This window comes from Pelecanus crispus, chromosome 5, assembly GCF_030463565.1.
Source record: "Pelecanus crispus isolate bPelCri1 chromosome 5, bPelCri1.pri, whole genome shotgun sequence".
NCBI lineage: Eukaryota > Metazoa > Chordata > Aves > Pelecaniformes > Pelecanidae > Pelecanus > Pelecanus crispus.
This window is the reverse complement of record NC_134647.1, coordinates 2,409,761-2,428,942: the sequence shown is the minus strand read 5'-3', so window position 1 is coordinate 2,428,942 and position 19,182 is coordinate 2,409,761. Positions and strand designations below refer to the sequence as shown.

At 44.3% G+C, this 19,182-nt stretch overlaps 1 protein-coding gene across 1 annotated transcript in view; it reads right to left on the bottom strand.

Moving 5' to 3' along the window:
• Positions 1-12,202: 12,202 nt before the first annotated feature.
• The window catches only part of CACNB4 (calcium voltage-gated channel auxiliary subunit beta 4), a 108,689-nt gene continuing 101,709 nt past the window's right edge, over positions 12,203-19,182 (bottom strand). Inside the window, exons 13-14 of the mRNA XM_075711416.1 lie at positions 16,691-16,876; positions 12,203-12,464 (exon numbers count right to left, since the gene is read on the bottom strand). Of these exons, the coding sequence (XP_075567531.1) occupies positions 12,204-12,464; positions 16,691-16,876 (447 nt within the window). The 3' untranslated portion in view covers position 12,203. The remainder of the gene's footprint in view (positions 12,465-16,690; positions 16,877-19,182) is intronic.

Sequence of the window (19,182 nt, the reverse complement as noted above, 5' to 3'; positions counted from 1 at the left end):
TCAGCGCCTACCGCGGGGGTTATCCCGCTCCCGGACAGCCGGCGCCTCAGGGCCCGACCCAACGCCCCGTTTGCCGCTGGAAAGGCGGGCTGGGGCCTCGCCGGGCCTGCTCACGCTCGGACATCGCCGCCGAACCCCGCTCCTCTCCCTTCACCGCCTGCCCCGGGCCGGCCGCGGAACGGGGAGAGCACGGGGCCGCGCTGCCGACGGGGACCCCGCGGCCACCGTAGGGACGGGGGAGGCGGGGGCGGGCGCGTCGCAGTGACGTGGCGGGCGGCCGCCATTACGCGACTCCGCCTCAGCGAGCAGCGGCGGCGGCCGAGGCCGCGATCGCCCCGGCGGGGCGATCGCGGCCTCGGCCGCCGCCGCCGCTCGCCTTTCGCTCTTCCCGCCCAAAGCCGGGCTTCTGAGCGCCATTCGCCTCCTCACTGACTTCTTTTCCCCCAAGCATCCATCCTGCCTACCGAGAAATTCCTCTGCCCGTCTCAGCGTTTAAAGCCTCAGGAGATTTTTAAACACCCTCCCCCCCCCGCCCGAGGTAATAGGTTTTACACGCCTCTGCGTGACAAGCTACAGGCAGGGGATGTCTGCCCTCGTTTGTCTTGTGGAGGTTGGAAGGAGGGGGCGGGGAGGGGGTGCTGGGCTCTTCTCCCAAGGAACAGCGATAGGATGAGAGGAGGTGGCCTCCAGCTGCACCAGGGGTGGTTTAGGTTGGATATTAGGATAAATTTCTCCACAGAAAGAGTGGTCAAGCATTGGAACAGGCTGCCCAGAGAGGTGGGGGAGTCCCCAGCCCTGGAGGGGTTCAAAAAACGGGCAGAGGTGGCACTTTGGGACAGGGTTTAGTAGGCATGGGGGTGTTGGGTTGATGGTTGGACTGATGATCTTAGACATCCTTTCCAACCTTAATGATTCCTAGTTTTTACTTTCATTAAAAACTAATCCAGCCACCAAGCCAGGAAACACGAAATTGCTACTCTCCCCTTAACTGGTTTAGTGGTGGACTTGGCAGTGTTAGGTTAATGGTTGGACTGGATGATCTTAAAGGCCTTTTCCAACCGAAACGATTCCATGATTCAATGATTTTACTGAAGAGAAGCACCGCAGTGTTTCCCTCTTCTTTACCTGCACGCTGCCTAGCGGGGCTCATGCCCAGCCCCACCTACCGTTTCAGCCTCAAGGCCTTGACCGACTGCTGTACAAAAGCTGAATTTTACACGGGTCGGTCGCATTTTGTCTTTCAGCGACAGCGCTGGTGGATGTGAATTTAAGCAATGGGTATTTTCGGCATGAGGATTTGTATTCTTAAAAGTATTCTCGAGGGAGCTCAGGTAGGTTGCACAGCTGTTGGACACGTATTCGTTTTAAACAACACTGGTGGGCATGGTGAAGAAAACCCACACCTGCAGTTCACTGAAAAAGTAAATTTAACTTTGGGACAGAGACTGTGAAAGAGTGAGACTGGTGGAAAGTCTCTTTTTTTAAGTGCAGAAGGCATCTCCTCTGAAGTTCAGAGTCGTAGGCATTGTTGGTCACCGCAAGGATCCAACTGAGGTGGTGTTTGTTCAAAAGCGTGGCCAGGTGGCAGCTGAGCCTGGAGTCATGCTGTGTCCCCACTTGGGATGGAGAAGCCTCCATCTTGAGATGGAGAAGCTCCTCTTGCAATGGGATGCCTTACCTGGGGCAGAGGAGCCTCTGTCCTTAAAGTCCTGTCGTGGCTCAGCCCCAGGCAGCAGCTCAGCACCACGCAGCCGCTCGCTGCCCCTGCCCCGGTGGGATGGGGGAGAGAATCGGAGGAGTGAGAGTGAGAAACGCTCCTGGGGTGAGATAAGAGCAGTTTAATCATTGAAATAAAGTAAAATAGTAATGATAATAATAACAATATAATAATGATAATAACAATATCCAAAGCAAGTGATGCCCAATGCAGTTGCTCACCACCCGCCGACCGATGCCCAGCCAGTTCCCGAGCAGCGATCGCTGCTCCCTGGCCAACCCCCCCAGTTTCCATACTGCCCATGACGCCGTATGGTATGGAATGGCCCTTTGGTCAGTTGGGATCAACTCTTCTGGCTGTGCCCCCTCCCAGCTTCTTGTGCCCCTGGCAGAGCATGGGAAGCTGCAAAGTCCTTGCCTGGCATAAGCAGCACTGAGCAACAACTGAACCATCGGTGTGTTATCAACATTCTTCTCCTACTAAATCCAAACCACAGCACTGTGCCTGCTACTGGGAAGAAAATTAACTCTATCCCAGCTGAAACTGGGACAGTCCTCAAGTCCTCTGGACACGCTCACGTTCCTCAGAACTGTCAGTATTCCACAGCGTAGCTTTCTGTCATTGACAGTACGTGTAACAGGCTTTGCTCCTCATTCCGTATCATCCCCTCACCAGCATCACAGCCTCCTGTTTTCCTGCCTGCGTAGGCACTTACCCCTGGCTCCCTTTTCCCCTCCTGCCTTGCAGGCTGGCACACCTACTCGCTCACTTCCACCCCCGCCATCCTTAACTTGCTGCGTGCTGTGCTGCTTTCATCTTTCCCCATCCCCTCCCCATATGATACGCTCCTTTTTTATGTCAGTGTTTTTTTCTTCTTTCCTTCCAGCAGCTTTTGTTCTGATAGTGGCTTCTTGGTTTTGTTTTCCCTGCTGCAATGTTGGCCCATAGTCAAAGCAGCAAGGCCAGTAGTAATCTCTGAGTTTCTGTGTCTGCAGGCTTTCATACTTTCTGTTGCAGTGAAGGCGAATATGTGGTCCTTAACGGTTGAAGAAAATAAATATCCTGATAATAAACTGGCATGTTACAACTTTAATAGGATAAAAAAAAAATCACGCACTGCAGTAGTAACGGATCTGTAGTCATCCAGGCTTAAGATAACTACATATAAGGTATTATCGTCCACCTTTACACCTTTTTCAGCATTAACAATAGCGATGCAATATCAGCTACCTAATATGGCAGGGAGAAACACAAGTTAGCCCAGACACCTTCCTGCTAGGCTGTGAAAGCTTCGTTTGCTAAATAGCCACAGGCACTCTGGGGGGAAAAAAAAAAAGCGTCTTTTTTAGTATGAAGGCTTTTTACCATTTATGGGTTTAGTCCAGTGTTTTAGAATTACATTGTTAATTTTTAACCTCAAACATGACAATCAGCACGACTTTGGAAAAGTAGCGATGCTTTATCATACGTAAGTGCAATGCACAAATACTCGGCCGTACTGTTCAGCTGCTGGCGTGACCAAGATTCGCATTTTCCTCTTGGGACAAGCAAGGAAGTCTGCTAGCTGGGGGCAGTGGCTTTGGAGAAGCTGATGGGGGAAGGCGAAAGGGAACTGGAGGTGTAGAGCAGGAGCCGTCAGTCCCCGTGCGCGAGCTGCGGTCACTGGGACAGCGTGCAACGGGCAGGTAAACGAAGCAGCTCCTCCGACGCGGTACACTTTCCACAAGTTTGGCGTTCAGCCTGCGATGGAATTAATTATTCATTTGCCGACAATTAGCCCCCTTTCTGCCGTACCTCAGCTGAGTTTCAGATGCACGCGATTCATTTCTATTCTTGGCTCTCCTGGTGTAAACGCAGAGCGAGCCTGAAACCCGTGGGCTCTTTCCAGGGTTAGGTAGGCTGCACAACTATGCGAGAGGGTAGCAAAATCCAAATAAACCATTTATTTTGATTCTCTAAATACAAATGTGTTGCGTTTTTTTCCCCCCGTGCAGGCTTTTTGGTTTGTGGTTTTTTTTTAATAGACTCTGTGACTTAGCAAAGCAATTTCTACAAAGCTGTGGCCAGCACTTGTTGGAGCCGCATCAGACTGCTGGCAGCCTGCACCCCTTGGTCCTGCCACCTAACACCCCCGACTGTACCCGACACCTGCAAAAATGGAGCGACGTTTTTACAAGATGAGTAAATACATGGTGTATTTTAGGACTAGGAAGTTGAGATTTTCATCTCTGGCCCCTCTGGTAGTTCAGTTGTGGTTTTAAGACGTTCATATGGCAGCCTGGGTGAACTTGTATCGTCCTGCTGCTTTTTTACGTGCCAGCTCTAACAGGCTTCCCGTTGCTGGTGGAAGCTTTCTGAGCAGCTATCAAATCGGCATAGCTTATCCTGAATACAGCTGCACAGTTTCCTCCTGGAAATTTGAAAAGCCTTTTCCAGGTTGCCTACATTTTGTTCCAAGCACCCGTAAGGCAGGCAGCGGGTCGTCGGAGCATTTCTATGCAGCCTCTGCCTACAGCAGGATTTTGCCAGTGGCGGGGAAAATATTTCTACACAGAAGAAACCCAAACGTGTAGAGAAGACAGACAAGATACGTGGCTTGTGAACTTTTTAACTTGGAGGATCGTATGAAAACACACAAAATAATGCATTTTTGCTCTGTTAATATTTATTTGAAAGACCTTAAGCTCTTTATTGACAGCTTAGATGAAAACTGGCATGCTTGTATCTGATTTTGAGCACTTAAGACAAGGTAATTCAATTCAACAGAATTTTAAAAGCCCTGCACATGCGTTAGCTATGTAGCAGCCAACGTTAATTCACGTGTAACATGCAGCGTACCTGGTAACTGTATTTGTGTCCTTCGAGGGCAGGCTCCCGACAGAAACACCGAGGAAGCATGCACACTCTTGCAACTGGTTGTCGTGGGGGGCACCAGGCCTGGAGAGAGGCAAGAGGAACACCCCAAGGGCTGAAACGTGCCCGCGCCCCGCCGCCGGCTGCCGCCGCTCTCCCTCTTTGGCAGCGACCGAAGAGAAGGGCGGTAGCACAGGGGAGGCAGCAGCGCGATGCCCTCCCTGCTCTGGTGGGGCTCAGCACGACCCCGCGCTGCCGTACAGCCGCTCCCGTCCCCCAGCCGCACCGAGTCTGAAAGCACTGCGCTTGCACGGTTTTTTGATGCTCACGGCATCTCCGTTAGGCTGCTGGTTCCTGTTTCTCGCTCTTTGGAACAGGTAGCATCTTTCAGTGCTTTCTTGTTTTCAAGATACTATAAACAGTATTTCATTGTCTTTTAATTATTCATTCAGTCCTTACTACCTCACATCATTCTGATACCTGTTTCTGTCTAAGAACCAATTTTAAATTAATCTGAGATCGTACAGAGGACTGAATCCAAAGACCCTTAACATTCATGAGAATCCTTCAACTGAGCAGTCGGCTAAAAGTATTTTACTTCTCTATCTAATAGTGAGATATCCTCTGTATTTATGTACTTCTGAGTTGCAGCTATTTAAGAGCAGATAGATTTAAAAATAAACATCCTTCATTTCACGGACCAGATGCATCTCCTTCTTCAGAACCTCATTAATTTTTACAAAAAAATGCTAACATGTGAAGCTGCTGCCAAAAGCTATCGGCAAACAATAAAATTACTGCAACACTCCGAATGGTTTTCTCAAGTGACTCTTCTGAGCTTTTTTCCAATCTTGAGTGCAGAATACAAAGAGACTTAAAAGACTTTGAAACGGTTTGTAGTTTTTTCATTTATTGTAGAAAAGTTATTGTAATGCAGTTTGGTTTTGTACATCTAAATTCCATAAAACAAATCCATAGAAATGAGGATACTATCAGCATGCAGTCTGCATTTTCTTCTTTAAATGATTCTGATCACAAAAATAACGACACTTTTTTTTTTTCTCCTTTGAAAGCCACTAAAAGCAGAGGGAGAGCAGAGCATGCAACACTGTACACATTTGCATAGTATATTTTACCCAGCATGCCTTGTAGAATGCTACACATACAGTATCTATAGAAGTAAAAACAGAAAGGGGCAAATCAGCAGAAAACACAAATTTGTGGGTGGTTTTTTTGTTTTTTAGTAAAGGCAGTAACGTCTTTACCAGCGTGCCGCTGAACTGGCTCCCAGGGAGGCTGGAGGCAAGGCTGCCAAGCTATCGCTGGGAACCAGTTTGGGTGAGAAACAGAGATTTTCTGGGATCTGAGAAGCCCAAGGTCCGTAGTTTGCAGTTTGAATGACTGTTTTCATCTTCTTCCTCCACCCCTCTATTTCTCATGCGTACATACAATTTGCATTTTGCTTGATTCTCTTCCTATGCTGTTCTTGTAGGACGTCGCTGACTTTCCCTCCCTCTCTGCGTGAGAAGAGAATCGGGCGTGTTTCAAACGTAAATACACCTTGGGCCCAAGCATGCATTCCTTAAGCTTACTTTACATGTTAAATTCTCAGCAATATCAGCGGAAGTTTTGGGTGGACTCGTCCACAGCTCTTCCGGCGTAACATTCTTCTCTCCCCCGCCTCCCCGTCCCCGTACACGAAAGCAAGTAGCTCTGTAGCCCCGAGAACTTATTTACTGGGAATATTTCGTTCCGGACCTTGGGCTACTAGCGTATTCGTGGTGTAGTCATCAGTCATATGCCAAAATCTATACACTGGCCAAAATTCAAAGTTACTCATGGAATTTCAGCTTTGAGGAGGAAATTAGCAGAAATGAATGCAGTGGACTTTCTAGTTTTAAAAGGGTTTGGGGTTGTTTTTTTGTTAATTAGTATGGAAGGAATACAAGTTATTGGAAAATCAATCACATATGCAAAATGCAAGGCTTAGAAATGAACTGCTGAAGTGTCAGGCAGCAAGTTAAACTGATCAAACCCGCAATAAATCCACTGACGCTGGATCAAAATATCTACCCCTTTTTTTTCAAAAATACAATGCCAAATGCAATAGTGGAATTACTGTAAATTTGTGCTATTACAAATGTGCTTCTTTTTCCTTGCTCTGTTTTTACATCGTTGGCAAAATATATTATTCTGTACTGTACAATATATTTTCTCACTATGTGGATTTTCTACTGCTTATACGGAGTAGAATTAATATCAAAGGGGACTGTGGCATTAAACTGAATTATATTTTGTTTTTCGGGAAATACCAATAAGGCATAGGATACTCAGTATGTGACATTTATGGTCAGGCCTTGCAAATACTGACTCTCGGAGAAGACCCCAATAAACACGGTGCCTGGCAGCGGGTGTCTGTAGGATCGAGTCCCGATAGTAACGCACCGCCGAGAAATCTGAGGCGGAAAGGCAGGTCCTCTAAACATCACCGAGACCAGGCCAATGCTACTCCCAGTTTCACCTCTTTCAAAGGAATAAAGGAATAAGACGCTCTTATTAACATTTTAAAATGATTTCTACCTTCTCCCCAAATTCTCTATATGGATTCAGTTATCGTATTTCTCTCGACTTCTTAAATGGTTTCCACAAGTAATGAAAGATCTTAACACAAATTTCAATACTAAGCAGCATTTTCCGCTCCTTCTCCGAGTTAATTCCCTACATACATTTTATAACATTATTAAAATGTCCCTTTATTTTTAAAGCTGTACCTTTATTTTTCTATATAAAATAAATTGGACTTGAATAACAATCTAACAGAGGTTATTCAAATGACGACTCTTCAAATAATAGACTCTCTTTTGGCATCATTTTAAAGATAGTGGGAGCTTAATTCCCCCAGAACTAAAATTGGCTACGTTACGGTATCTTGCAGTCCTCTTACTCTTTGCAGAACTGCTGTTTGAAGGAATGAGGGGTAGCTGCAACAAAATACATGACAGTGGAACCCCACGTATCCAAACTTGTATTAATACCAGTTGGGGTAATACAACCCGATTTTAAAATACAGATTTCTGGGAGCAAAACCAGATGTGTATAAATGGTATTTTACCGAATACGCATCCGTTTTTTTTTTCTTTTGCGGTCTCTAATTATTTTTGCCTTAAAAAAAAATGAAGACCGTGGAATCAAGGACGGGCTTCATAAGCACTGAACTTGGAAAAGAAAATACAGCAGGGGACACATTTAATACATTCTTAAGGAAAAAAATGACTCACGAAAGCCCTAACTTACCCAAATCAGTATGCTATAAAGTGATAGTATTAGCACTATTATTTTGAGCTTGGTAACGTCAGTAAAGACATGAGATTCTGGGACGTTTCAGAGAAGTCTATGGTATTGAGAGCGAACTGAATTCAGAAGATTTGCAGTCGACTGAATTCAGATTTGCAGTCCAACTGAACTTGGTTACGGGCCTACGCACATCCGGAGGAACTACCGTCACCTGGTTATTCCTACAGCCACCTCTCCTTTTTGTAATTTTCACTCTCTTAAGTACGTATTAAACATTATTTTAAAAGCAAGGAGCACAAAAAGATTAACCCCCCAAATATCAACTTCAGAAGCAGCTGTCAAACCTGGCGAAAACACAGCAAAACGTTTTTCTCCTATTTGCAGCCAACCCAATGCTAGCGCTGCGAGTGCGATCACTGGCGGTCACAGAGCCACCTCCAATCCCAAGCACGCTCAATTTATCTGGCTCCACCAGCGCTACGTCACAAAGACACGGTATGGGAAGCAGCCCAGTAGCTGAGACGCAGGGCGATCAGCAAGAGAGAACAGCGCTTGCTTCAGAAACTGCTCGCGCTTGGCCAGTACAAAATTGGGCGCCGCCTGATTTCCACAGCAAGATGGTTTTTCAGGATCAAGTCGAGGTGTCGGGCCATACTGCGCTATCAGTTCTCAAGCAGAGGAACTGCTTTTTGCCAGCCCGACCCGTTTAGACACTGATCATCTCATGTGGCCCACTGTTTATCAACTCAAATTTGATACAGAACAGCTTTACGTGCATTACTTTACACAGAATTTCCTAATATACTCCGTTAGAAAACACAATCAGTTGCGAGTTGCACATCCCATGGGGTCAATGTTCATCTACGGAACTAGTAAAAGAACCTGTACATCTGTTACATACAACTTGCCAAAGAGAAAGTGTTTTAAATTAAAAGTTTAACAATTAATTGTCTTTAAAGTGGCTTCAAGATTTTTGAAATACTTTGTTAATTCATTCACAAACATGAATGCACAGACATATATTGTCTTTAGATACTAAGGTAGTTGTTATCACCTTTATTGGCTAAATTGTCATTAATCCAAAAGAGTCCTAGTGAAAAACTCGGATAACAACCAAAAAAACCACGTTTCTATAAACGTTTCTAAAAATCCTCTGTTTAAGCCAGAGCTTAGGAACAGAACTCTGATCTCCAATAATATTTTAATAACAAGAAGAAACGGTGTGAGGGCTGGAAAATTAGTCTTACTTGTATTCATTCAGGAATACAGGAACTTCACAATTTTATATAGCGCCATTGCATAATAAATCACAATACAGCTGGCTAGCATCGCTGAAGTTCTAATACAAATACTATGAGTTAACATGTCCTGATCAACATCGCAGCTTTTGCTATTACCGTGTTTCCTAAAAATCATTTACTTTTTAAAATAAAGAGTTCCCATAGCTTGTGCCTAGAATAAATTAAGAATATATTAGCATGTTCGGTATATTTGTACTTAAAGACATATCTATCTTCAAAGAATAAAAAAACCCAGCAAGCAAGGGGACCTGCTGGCTCACTTATAACTGATTTCTTATATTAAAATGGAATGGGCAGTGGGAGAGGAGAGGGTGAACTAATTACACACAAGAGTAAAGTAAACTTAAACCCACGTAATAAAGGAACTCAGTGTGTTCGTTCAAGGCAATACACGACTTCCCTCACAAGCCTGTTTTTATTAGAACAAACAAAGTCGTTTTGGCACTTCAGATGCTGCAGGTGATGGAATTTGTGCATACGTGTTGTGTAGATCTTTTCCCTTTACTAGCGTGACATGGAAGACTTAAAAACAAGGCTCCAAAAGGCTGTAGAAATTAATGACATTTTTGTCTAGGAAATGATAAAGCAGTAACCTTGTTTACTAGAAAATATACGTAGGTGCTTCGCAGCTACCTGCCGTTAAAAATGCAAATATCTTCAAGCAGTTAAATGATCCGATCCCTAACGCTACTACAGAATAAAGATAAACAGCTGTCTAATCTAGGTTTATACATCTCAGTGCATCCTTTGCAATTAATACTTTAATGCACACAAACAAGAAACTTATTAAAGCTTATAGAAAAAATGTTTTGCCTAATGCCTTCTTTCTCATGCAGGTATGTGTGCTGTACATGTAACAAAGGTTTGTAAAAATTACTGGAGAATGCTCCACTGTGCTATAGCAGAAAATACTAGAGAAGGCAGCTGGAGCTACCATTCCCAGACCAGATCTTGCTGTGCTTTCGCAGCCTGAACGCTCTTTTGGAACCTGCGGGCATTCGGCCTGAGAAAATCAAACAGGATCAGGTCTGTCACATCCATTCTCAACTCTGTTACTCCAATGGATGCAGATATTTTCTTTTTTTTTCTTGGTAACTGGCCCATTCGCATCATCTAGTGGCGTTGAAGGCTGCCTTTTAGGCAGTGAAGTTGTTTAAAAAATTAATCGTGCATCCGCAATCTTTTAATGCTGCTAGAGATGTACATCACTTTCGGCTGTACCAGATATGAGATGAATTAACTTTTCTCTTTGTTAACATCGAGAAGATAACCAGACTCGACGGTGGTGGAAAATGCCAGTGATCTTTGCTAACTGGTCCAGAAAGTAGAAGAAACGGTAATATTCAGGAAATCCATTTAGTGCTACATGCTTTTAAAGCCTACTTTTAACAGGCTTTGGGAAGAAAATAAGCAAATATAAAAGTTAATGATCCTCATTTTTGAAAAAATAGTTTTGACGCGAACCTGCATTCAAAAAATGCATGTTCAGCATAGTTCTGTCAATTTTAGAAAGCACATGCAGTGGGGAACTTCAGGAGTCTCTGCTTAAAGACATTAGTGGGTTGTACAAAACGGTCATTGACGGTAACTTTCCCAATCCCAGTGGATCTAAGGCTTCACTGACCATGTAAGACATAAGGGCCAACCACGAAGTTTCTCTGTTTAAAGGAACTGGAGACTCAAGAGGCGAAAAGAAGCGATTGTTAGGAAGTAAGGCAGCAGTATCTCCAAACATTTATCATAGTTCTTTGAATCAAAAATGTCAGCTCTACGACTTTACTGGGAGCAGATTTTTTTTTTTTTTTTCTGATGCTCCATTTTTATTGCAAGCTAATTCTGACCAATACGTTATTTGAAATGTTCATCATTTAAGAGTATTTAACCCTGCCCTCAGATTTCTTTACTGTAATTTAAACTGATCTTCTGGAGAGTTCTTGTGCGATGCTGGAATTTTCAGACATTCAAAGATGGATTCTGAAAGATGTAACATACAGGTAGGTACTTGGATGTACTGGAATGTAGGTACTCTACATACTGGGTAAGAAGAGCGTATTGTTTTCCATTTAAAAAGGCAGAATACGAAAAACGGGAGAAAAAATATTATGTATCTATACATTAATGTTCCATTTTGGGACTACTAGCTGTATTCAGGTAAATGAGAGAAAAAAAAAAATAAATTCTCAACCCCTAACCATACAAACTATTCTTAAATTTGTTCCTTTTCCTGTTTCTATTTCCCCTTCTCCTGTCAGAGTTCATCATTGCTGACCGCAACGAAAATGTCAGTACTGGCTAAACTAAAGAAATCATTTTGCTGCAACATTCATGCCAGGTCTAAAAATAATTTCAAACTGGAAAGTATTTTGTAACTGCTGCAATAGTTTGTGATATTTGGCACTATCGCTAGTTTACATTTGGTTTGTCCGAAAAAGCCATTCTGGAAATAAGCAGTTAGAATAAAACCTTTTATTCTAACTTTAAATGTAAATTGAGCTTCCAGCAAACAAATACTGCAGCTGACTTTCTGGCTTCTAGTGGTTGGTAATTTTCAGATTTTTCATGTGGGTTGGTGTTGGTGTTTTTTTTTTTTTTTTTCAATTGATTGCAACATGCTCAAGTCGACTTTCCAGTCAATTCACCCAAATTCCAACAGGAATTGGTTTATAAATTGGTTCCAACTGGAACTGGTCATTTGGAATTTCCAGCACAGGAAATTATTTTATAAGTGCCTTGATAAGTACCCTAAATTACAAACGGATGCGTCTAATATCTAACGACAAGAAAAAGTATGGCTATCAATGCAAATGCTGTACTAAAGAAAAAAAAAAAATCAACCTATATGATCGGGCATAAATGTAAGGGCATGGTAAATTTTTTTTTGCCCCCTACTTAACATCGAATGACAGCAGAGTGCAACTGCGGTATCACCGCGTTACGTCTGCCAAATTAAGATGATTTTTTTTTTTTTTCTTTTCTTCCTAGCTACGTTATGGCAAGTTATCAACTGATGAATACTATTTTTCCCCAGGTTCTTGAACTCAAAGCCTGTGTCGCGAATCATGGCTATATCCTCCAGGGGATCCTCGGTTCCTGTGGGGTTTGTAAGTGTCCTGGTATGAGTCAGAGTATTCTTCTTCCACCAGAGGATAGTGATCTCGGCTGTGTTGGGAACTGGAAGACAAGCGGTTCCTGCTCTTCCGAGCCCTTTCGTTGTGATAATTTTCATCTGAGGTCATTAGGCTTCGTCGCTCAATTGGAGAGTTCTCTGCAGAATGGCTGCTGTGCCTCATACGCTGGCTCTACGAGTGCCAAAGAACCCAAGCATTAATACCGACAAAGAGGATTTCACATTTTTTTTTAGCTTGTTTTCAGACTTATTCTGAGGTCTTTCAGAATCCATCCACTTTTCTGTTACTCATTTTATATTAAATTCTGTATGCTACAGGAATGGGTCACAAGAATTGTCTGGTTCCTAGAGCCGAAAGCAGACCGAACGCGGTATTACAGTGGGTACCTCATGGTATTCACCTTGTTAAACGCTACAGGCCACTCAGCATGAAAAGTGAGCTGATGTATTCAGCATTTATCACTTTTCTCTGATCATGAACATAACATTCATGCTTCTGTTCTGCTTAGGAAATTATCAGCATTGATTTATGCGGTTTTAGAAAACATCTGAAGATGTTTGTGGTTTTGGTTTTTTGGTTTTTGGGGTTTTTTTTTAAAGGGCTGGTTCTGAACCCTATTTAAAAACCTTCATATGACCAAACAAACGATGGACTGCTAACCAGGCAGCTAAGGGGTGGCTACAATGATTAGCTACTAACAAATTCTTTCAACTAAAACATCACAAATATTTTAAATATGTTGACAGAAAACCCTTTTCTAAGGTAATTTATTAATTAAAAGGTTTCACCTTTGCTATCCTCACGTTCCCATAATGATCATGTGCGACATTTGTCACACGAACAAAGTTACTTCATGTTTTTTGCCAGTAAACTGGCACAATGAAGAAACAGCCTAAAAAAATGTATTTAGCTTGCTGTCATCGCCCATTAAACCTCTCTAGAGTACAGCCATCCATACTCAGAACCAACTCGGTCGATACTTTTCCTTTTCCAGAGTACACACCCAACGTCATCCTTCTGATGCTCTAATCGCCACGAGAACGCTGCCGCGATGGCTGCACTCTTGCGGCCGCACGTCCCCGCGCACGCACAGCATCGTCTGCTCCTCTCGGTTCTGAAATTCTGGCCGACGCTCTCTGCGCTATCAAACCTTCCTCCTGTTGCTGCACCCTCTCTGTACGGCAACTGTTCAGCTGCAGAATTCATAGCAGACGGCTTGTCTGCACGGGGAAGCGTCCGTGCAGGTGGGTATAGGTTTACAGCACAGCAGATACGGTGTCGCATCTCTTTCTGCGGATCGATGCTACCAAGGTTACTCCCTGAGAGGTTCCACGTAACGAGCTGGCACGGAAAAGGTGCCCTGCAAATTCACACACTCAGCTACTGGGCAGCAACTTCTACCACATTACCCCCAAGTTTTCCTTATAGTATCACGTTTCAGTAGTGATTATATGTCAACAAATTATACTTCTCACATTTATTTGACCTAGGCATGCAATTTTGATATATAATCACCTAATCAATCGCAACTTCAACCTTCTGTGCTCACACCTTCTATCCTCCTTGTAGCAACCGACCTCTCTTGGCTGCAACCCGCTCCTTTCTAGAAGCCTTCCTGCTTCCCTGCCTCCATTGTGTAGTCATCCTGATCCCACTATTTACCTCCTGAGAGGTGTAAGCATGGCACAAAACTGGTGTGGATACCTGCAGGTCTTACGCCCCAACTAACTTTTGATCCTGCAGCGCAATTGGAACGATAAGCAGCATTATGTTTTCTGCAGTAATGGACTTAAAATGCAAATCCCCTGGAGCCTAAGAAACTCCTACATCCCCAAAACGTGAGCTACGGGATTTAAGTCCATTCGCTGAAATCAGACTAAGCTACGTAGGTTTAGAGCTAACCAGGGATTAGCCACAAAGGCCAACGACTGGCCCCCGGGAGTTGGCAACGACAAAATTGACTCTTCCTGTTGAGGGCTGCAAACACACACAGCTCGGCGTCGACATCTTCCCCTTTTAGGCAAGGTCATGACCAAGGCCCAGATGCCCACCGGCTTCGGCAGCCATGCCACACCCGCTGCGACGGGGCGCAGCGTATGCCCTCTCTTTGACTCTCCTGTATCTACGCCATTTAACTTCACCCTGATGACCTTCATGAAGCCCAAAGACTTGAGTTAAATCAGAAGTTTCGATTCTCGGTAAACTACAGTCCGACCCACAATCAAGTAAAAAAAGGGACACTCCTAAAGTCCCGATTAGGTGAAGTATGTACAGATTGTCCCAGCAAATCTGCATCCTTCTCAGGTGTGACTGTGACACGAGGCTCTGGGCTTTTGGGATTCAGTTCCCCAAGGTATCAGGCGAGAAGGAGTCACAAGGTCATAAGAAGCATAAATTCTTAATATATCATAAGCGCCTAAGCTAGTTTAATTCCTAGGATTCGCGCGAGTGCTTTATAATTACCGTACCACATCATTACGGTTCAAACTGATGCAAATCCTTCTGAAGGCTTAAGTTAATATAAAACCTCTAGGTGGGTAAGCCTTCAGATCATAGAATCACAGAACCATGGAATGGTTTGGGTGGGCAGGGCCCTTCGGAGCCCACCCAGCCCAGCCCCTGCAGTGCCAGGGACAGCTTTAACCAGCCCAGGGTGCTCAGAGCCCCGTCCAGCCTGGCCTGGGATGGTGCCAGGGATGGGGCCTCCACCGCCTCTCTGGGCAACCTGGGCCAGCGCCTCACCACCCTCACTGTAAAACATTTCTTCCTTATGATGATGACGGAAGCCTTTACCGCGAGATAACCGCGTGCAACGTCAGAAATCTTTAAATGGGCCTGAACGCTTCCGTGGCACTGAAAGGCAAACCCTGCCGTCTCTAGCTGGGCGTCATTCGCTCAGGGAGAAATTTACCCCTCTGCAGAGAACTAGCACCATTCAAGTCCCACCTAAGCCTTCACAATGCGGGTGAAGTGGGGATTAAGTGATGCGTACCTTCAGCCAGCCCACTGCACAGGGGTGATTTTCATCTTCAGTGTGAGTTTTCCCTAAGTAAATGGAGCAACATTTCACAGTTACTGCTGGTGTCCATTGATCAGAGAGAAATAAATGCCTGAAAAAAATTCTGCGGATACACCCAGTTTTCAAAACGAAACTGAAGAGGTGAAAGTTCTGCAGATGGTATTTTATTGTCATGAAGGGATGGAAAACTGAAATTTTAAGGCAAGTGAAAATGGAAACAACGGTTTACATGTGCATGTTATTAGTAACAGAACAGTGCTTGTGCATTCAGCCAGTCAGGGAACAGTGACTTACTGATCCTAATAAAATCAAGCACAGCATTAGAAATGTGAGTGTCGAGTCTCATGCACCTTCAGCGAAGTGCAATTCACTCACAGGAAAACCAGCTTTATGTTAATTGAAAACACTGAACAACGCATCATTTCCTTCAAAATTGTTACCTGCTTCCAGATACTCTACAAGCAGAACAGAGGTTAAATTTGTCAGGTGAATTATTCATTAAATGCAATTTGCTCAACTCTACTTTTGACAGACATTAGGAAGTGCACACTCCTAGAAAGTCACACACACGCAGAACTCCTTCTGAAACTTTCAGACTTAAAAGTTCGCTGCAATCCTGATTTTCTCAAGCATTCATAACTATTAATCAAAAACATTTTCTGTTTTCAAACTTAGTAAAGCACGTACTTCTCATTAAGGACTATTTACATGCCACGTTTGAAGTTTCAAAGTTCAGCCGTTTTTGAGCTATCCCTGTGGAAAAAAATGGTCAGAATTTTTTTCAACGGGTTAAAAAAAAATTATTTTATTCACACTCAAAACTCAAAAAGGTGAAGGCATTTTGCTGATACAAGAGACAAGCATGGAAGTTTTTCACCCAAAAGTGAACGTTCTGTGAAGTTACGAGGGTAGAAATGAAAAGGGTCATCAGAGACACCGTTCTGCATTCTTAAATACAGCCGCTGTCAGCCCAACTGCTGTGCCATACTGTACATGCTTATTCCCGACCTGACAGGGGCTCATTTGCAGTGACATTTTTTCCAGATTAAAAAAAGGCCGTTCTCTAATACGGCTATAATACCACTCGGCAGAGCGGCACTTCGCTCTTCCTCAAGAACTCGCTGCTTGCCAGAAAACTTACGGCCGTTTTATTTCCCATTAAAGCCAGAGCAGTCACCGTGCTTCAGCACCGACTGCTGCTTCACCGACTGCGGGCCTCAGCTTGCCCTCTTACTGCTGGCAGTGGCCAAACAGCGAATAATAACTAACAAAGTGAATACAAGTTATGCTCTATGAAACATATTACGCTATTGTCCCACAGATTAAGGAAACCCACCTGATCTGCAGTGGCGTTTGGGGCTGAAATGTGTTTTCATACCTGTAATCCAGAGATTGCAGCAGGGTATGGTGAAAGTGCAGTGGATCCTAAATTTCGCCCAAGGAGAGGAGTCATGGGTGTGCTACTGGTGGTGTGAGTAGCACGCCAGTATGCCTCAAGATATTCTGCCAAGTGTTCGCAAGCATCTTCAAGCTGATTTTCATCCAAAATTACATCAAACATTTCCTGATCACAACAACAAAGTGTGGTTCATTACAATGTTACAGGTGAAAAGAGAGACGTTAAACAATTCTCATCACGCTAATCCTTTAAAGGTCAATAAATAAGAAGCAGAGCACGGGGTTGCAAGAGAAAATTATACAAGTGGGTTTGAGGCGATCAAACGCCCAAGCTCTCAGAAGTCACCGGATCCTTTCAGCGAGGTTCACCAGGCGTTGCGCGAGCCCTACCACGCTCAAAGGCATGAGACTCCTTCAAGGAATTTCTTTTGCTCCAGGACAGGAACTGAAGCTAGATGTCGGAGTAACGCAGGGGTGCTTTGCCTTGGTTTTGGACCCGAGGACTCGTGCAGACTTCCCTCATCCTAACTGTGAACACGTTTCCAGAGTGAATGATGCCCCTAAAACCACTTCCACTTCAGTGAAGGCAGCGTGCAGTTCTGCCGGCAGCAGCATTCCTGCTTAGGCAAGGCTACGGGCAGGACATCCAGCCGTTCAGATACTTACAGCTGGGAACTCTTCAGAGGCTCTCTCCATGCTCTGTTTGTTAACTACCTTCGTTTATGCCTGTCTGGATAGCCTCGCCTATCTGTGCTCAATTCTGCAAGACCTTCTTCCCTTCCAAGGGGACAGCACCTGACCATTCCTGCAAGTCCTGGTACCTGCCTCAGACCTGCTCACCACGCACTCCACGGAGCAGCTGTTCACCAGTGACCGTGGAAGGAATTCAAAGCCATGCGGCTTCTGTGCTACCCAAGAAGTCAAAGGGACGCTCTGCAGACAATGCTTTTAGATTATCAGCACGACGAGTGCTGATAACAAACAGCTGATAATAAACCATGATAAACTGAGTCCCTCGAGAAATATAAACGTATTTTCAGCAGTGACATGGCATACCTCATCTTTAATCTTAAATTACGCCTTAGCGGAAAAAAAATACTGTGAAAATAGCACAGGAAATGAAAAGTAAGTGCAAGTGGTGCAGGTGTTAAAAGAGTAACCGATACAAACCACAGGCTGCTCTTCCTCCATGCATGTTTATAGATCTATCCAATATACATAGAGCCGGCGTCTCTAGAATAAGGTATCAAACTGCAGGATGAATCTATCATAAATCTTGATCCGGCATCTAACTTCTGCCCAAAAGTCTGGTCCAGAACTTACTTCAATACTAAAGCCATTTTATTTATAATTTATTCTCTCTTATCAGCACAGGAGAGAAATGTTTCCTCCTCTGCCAGCAACTACGGAGTTTTCCTCTAATAAACTCCTAACACTGCATCCTTTGGTTGAATTCAGCGTTTATCGCTGCTTGTTTTGCTCCTCTATTTATCTATACCCTTTGGACCCTCCTTTGCCATTTAAACACGTGTTGATACGCTACATACGCCATTATACCGCTCATTTGTGGAAGAAGTTAGTAATTCAAACGTAGTTAAGGCAGGAAATAAAAGAATGTGGTTTGCTTACATATACTTTGCTTTGGAAAATACTGAAATTAAAATATTACCCTTGGAATATAACGCGTGCTTTCTTAAATGAAGAATGAATATTGTCATTTTCTGGTCTGAGACTAGTAAGCGGTTTTCCTGCGCAGCTGGCCACTGATTTGAGGGCAACGCTGGCTGTCTTAGCAAACTCAGCTTTGCAGGTTGCAAGGTAATTCTGTCTCGAGGCGTATTTTCAGCTGCATGGGGCTTTAACAGCAAGCAGGTCAATGAATACTCTCCCAACACCCGCCAACCTCCTCCTGCTAAGCTAGGGAACGGCTGCTCAAGTTGCCTTTTAGCCTGGATCAGTTGATTCGGGGAGCTGACGAAATGCTGTATTGGCAGAACTAAACGTGCTGCAAGGTGGAGGTAAGGCGAAGAGCTGGGAGGTGGGAACGCCAGTACCGCTGCCTACGGCTGCCTTTCTTCACGGGGTAACAGCTTCGTGCACTTCTAAGAAACGCCCAGCTAACACTCTAGCTAACAGACCTAAACCACCCGCTTCTGAGATGGGTATGGAGCTTCGCGCAGCATTCTGACAGTGATCTCGATTAAACTGAATTGAGGGAAGAAGAACTTTTAACAGCTGCAGCAAGAAGTGTCACCTTTTTAACAGTTAACTGTAAAATAGCACTAGGGCCGGTAACGGCGAGCCTCTCGGGCTGTCATTTGAAGGGCACCTGGGAAAGCTGCAAAACTGGCAGGATCCTGATTCCAGAGCTCTGCAGTGTTTTACAGGGAAAAGAAGTTACAGAGAAAGCACTCAGGTCTTCTCTTGCAATTAACAGTTCTGCTCATAGCTAAACTGTGTTTGTTCTATTTC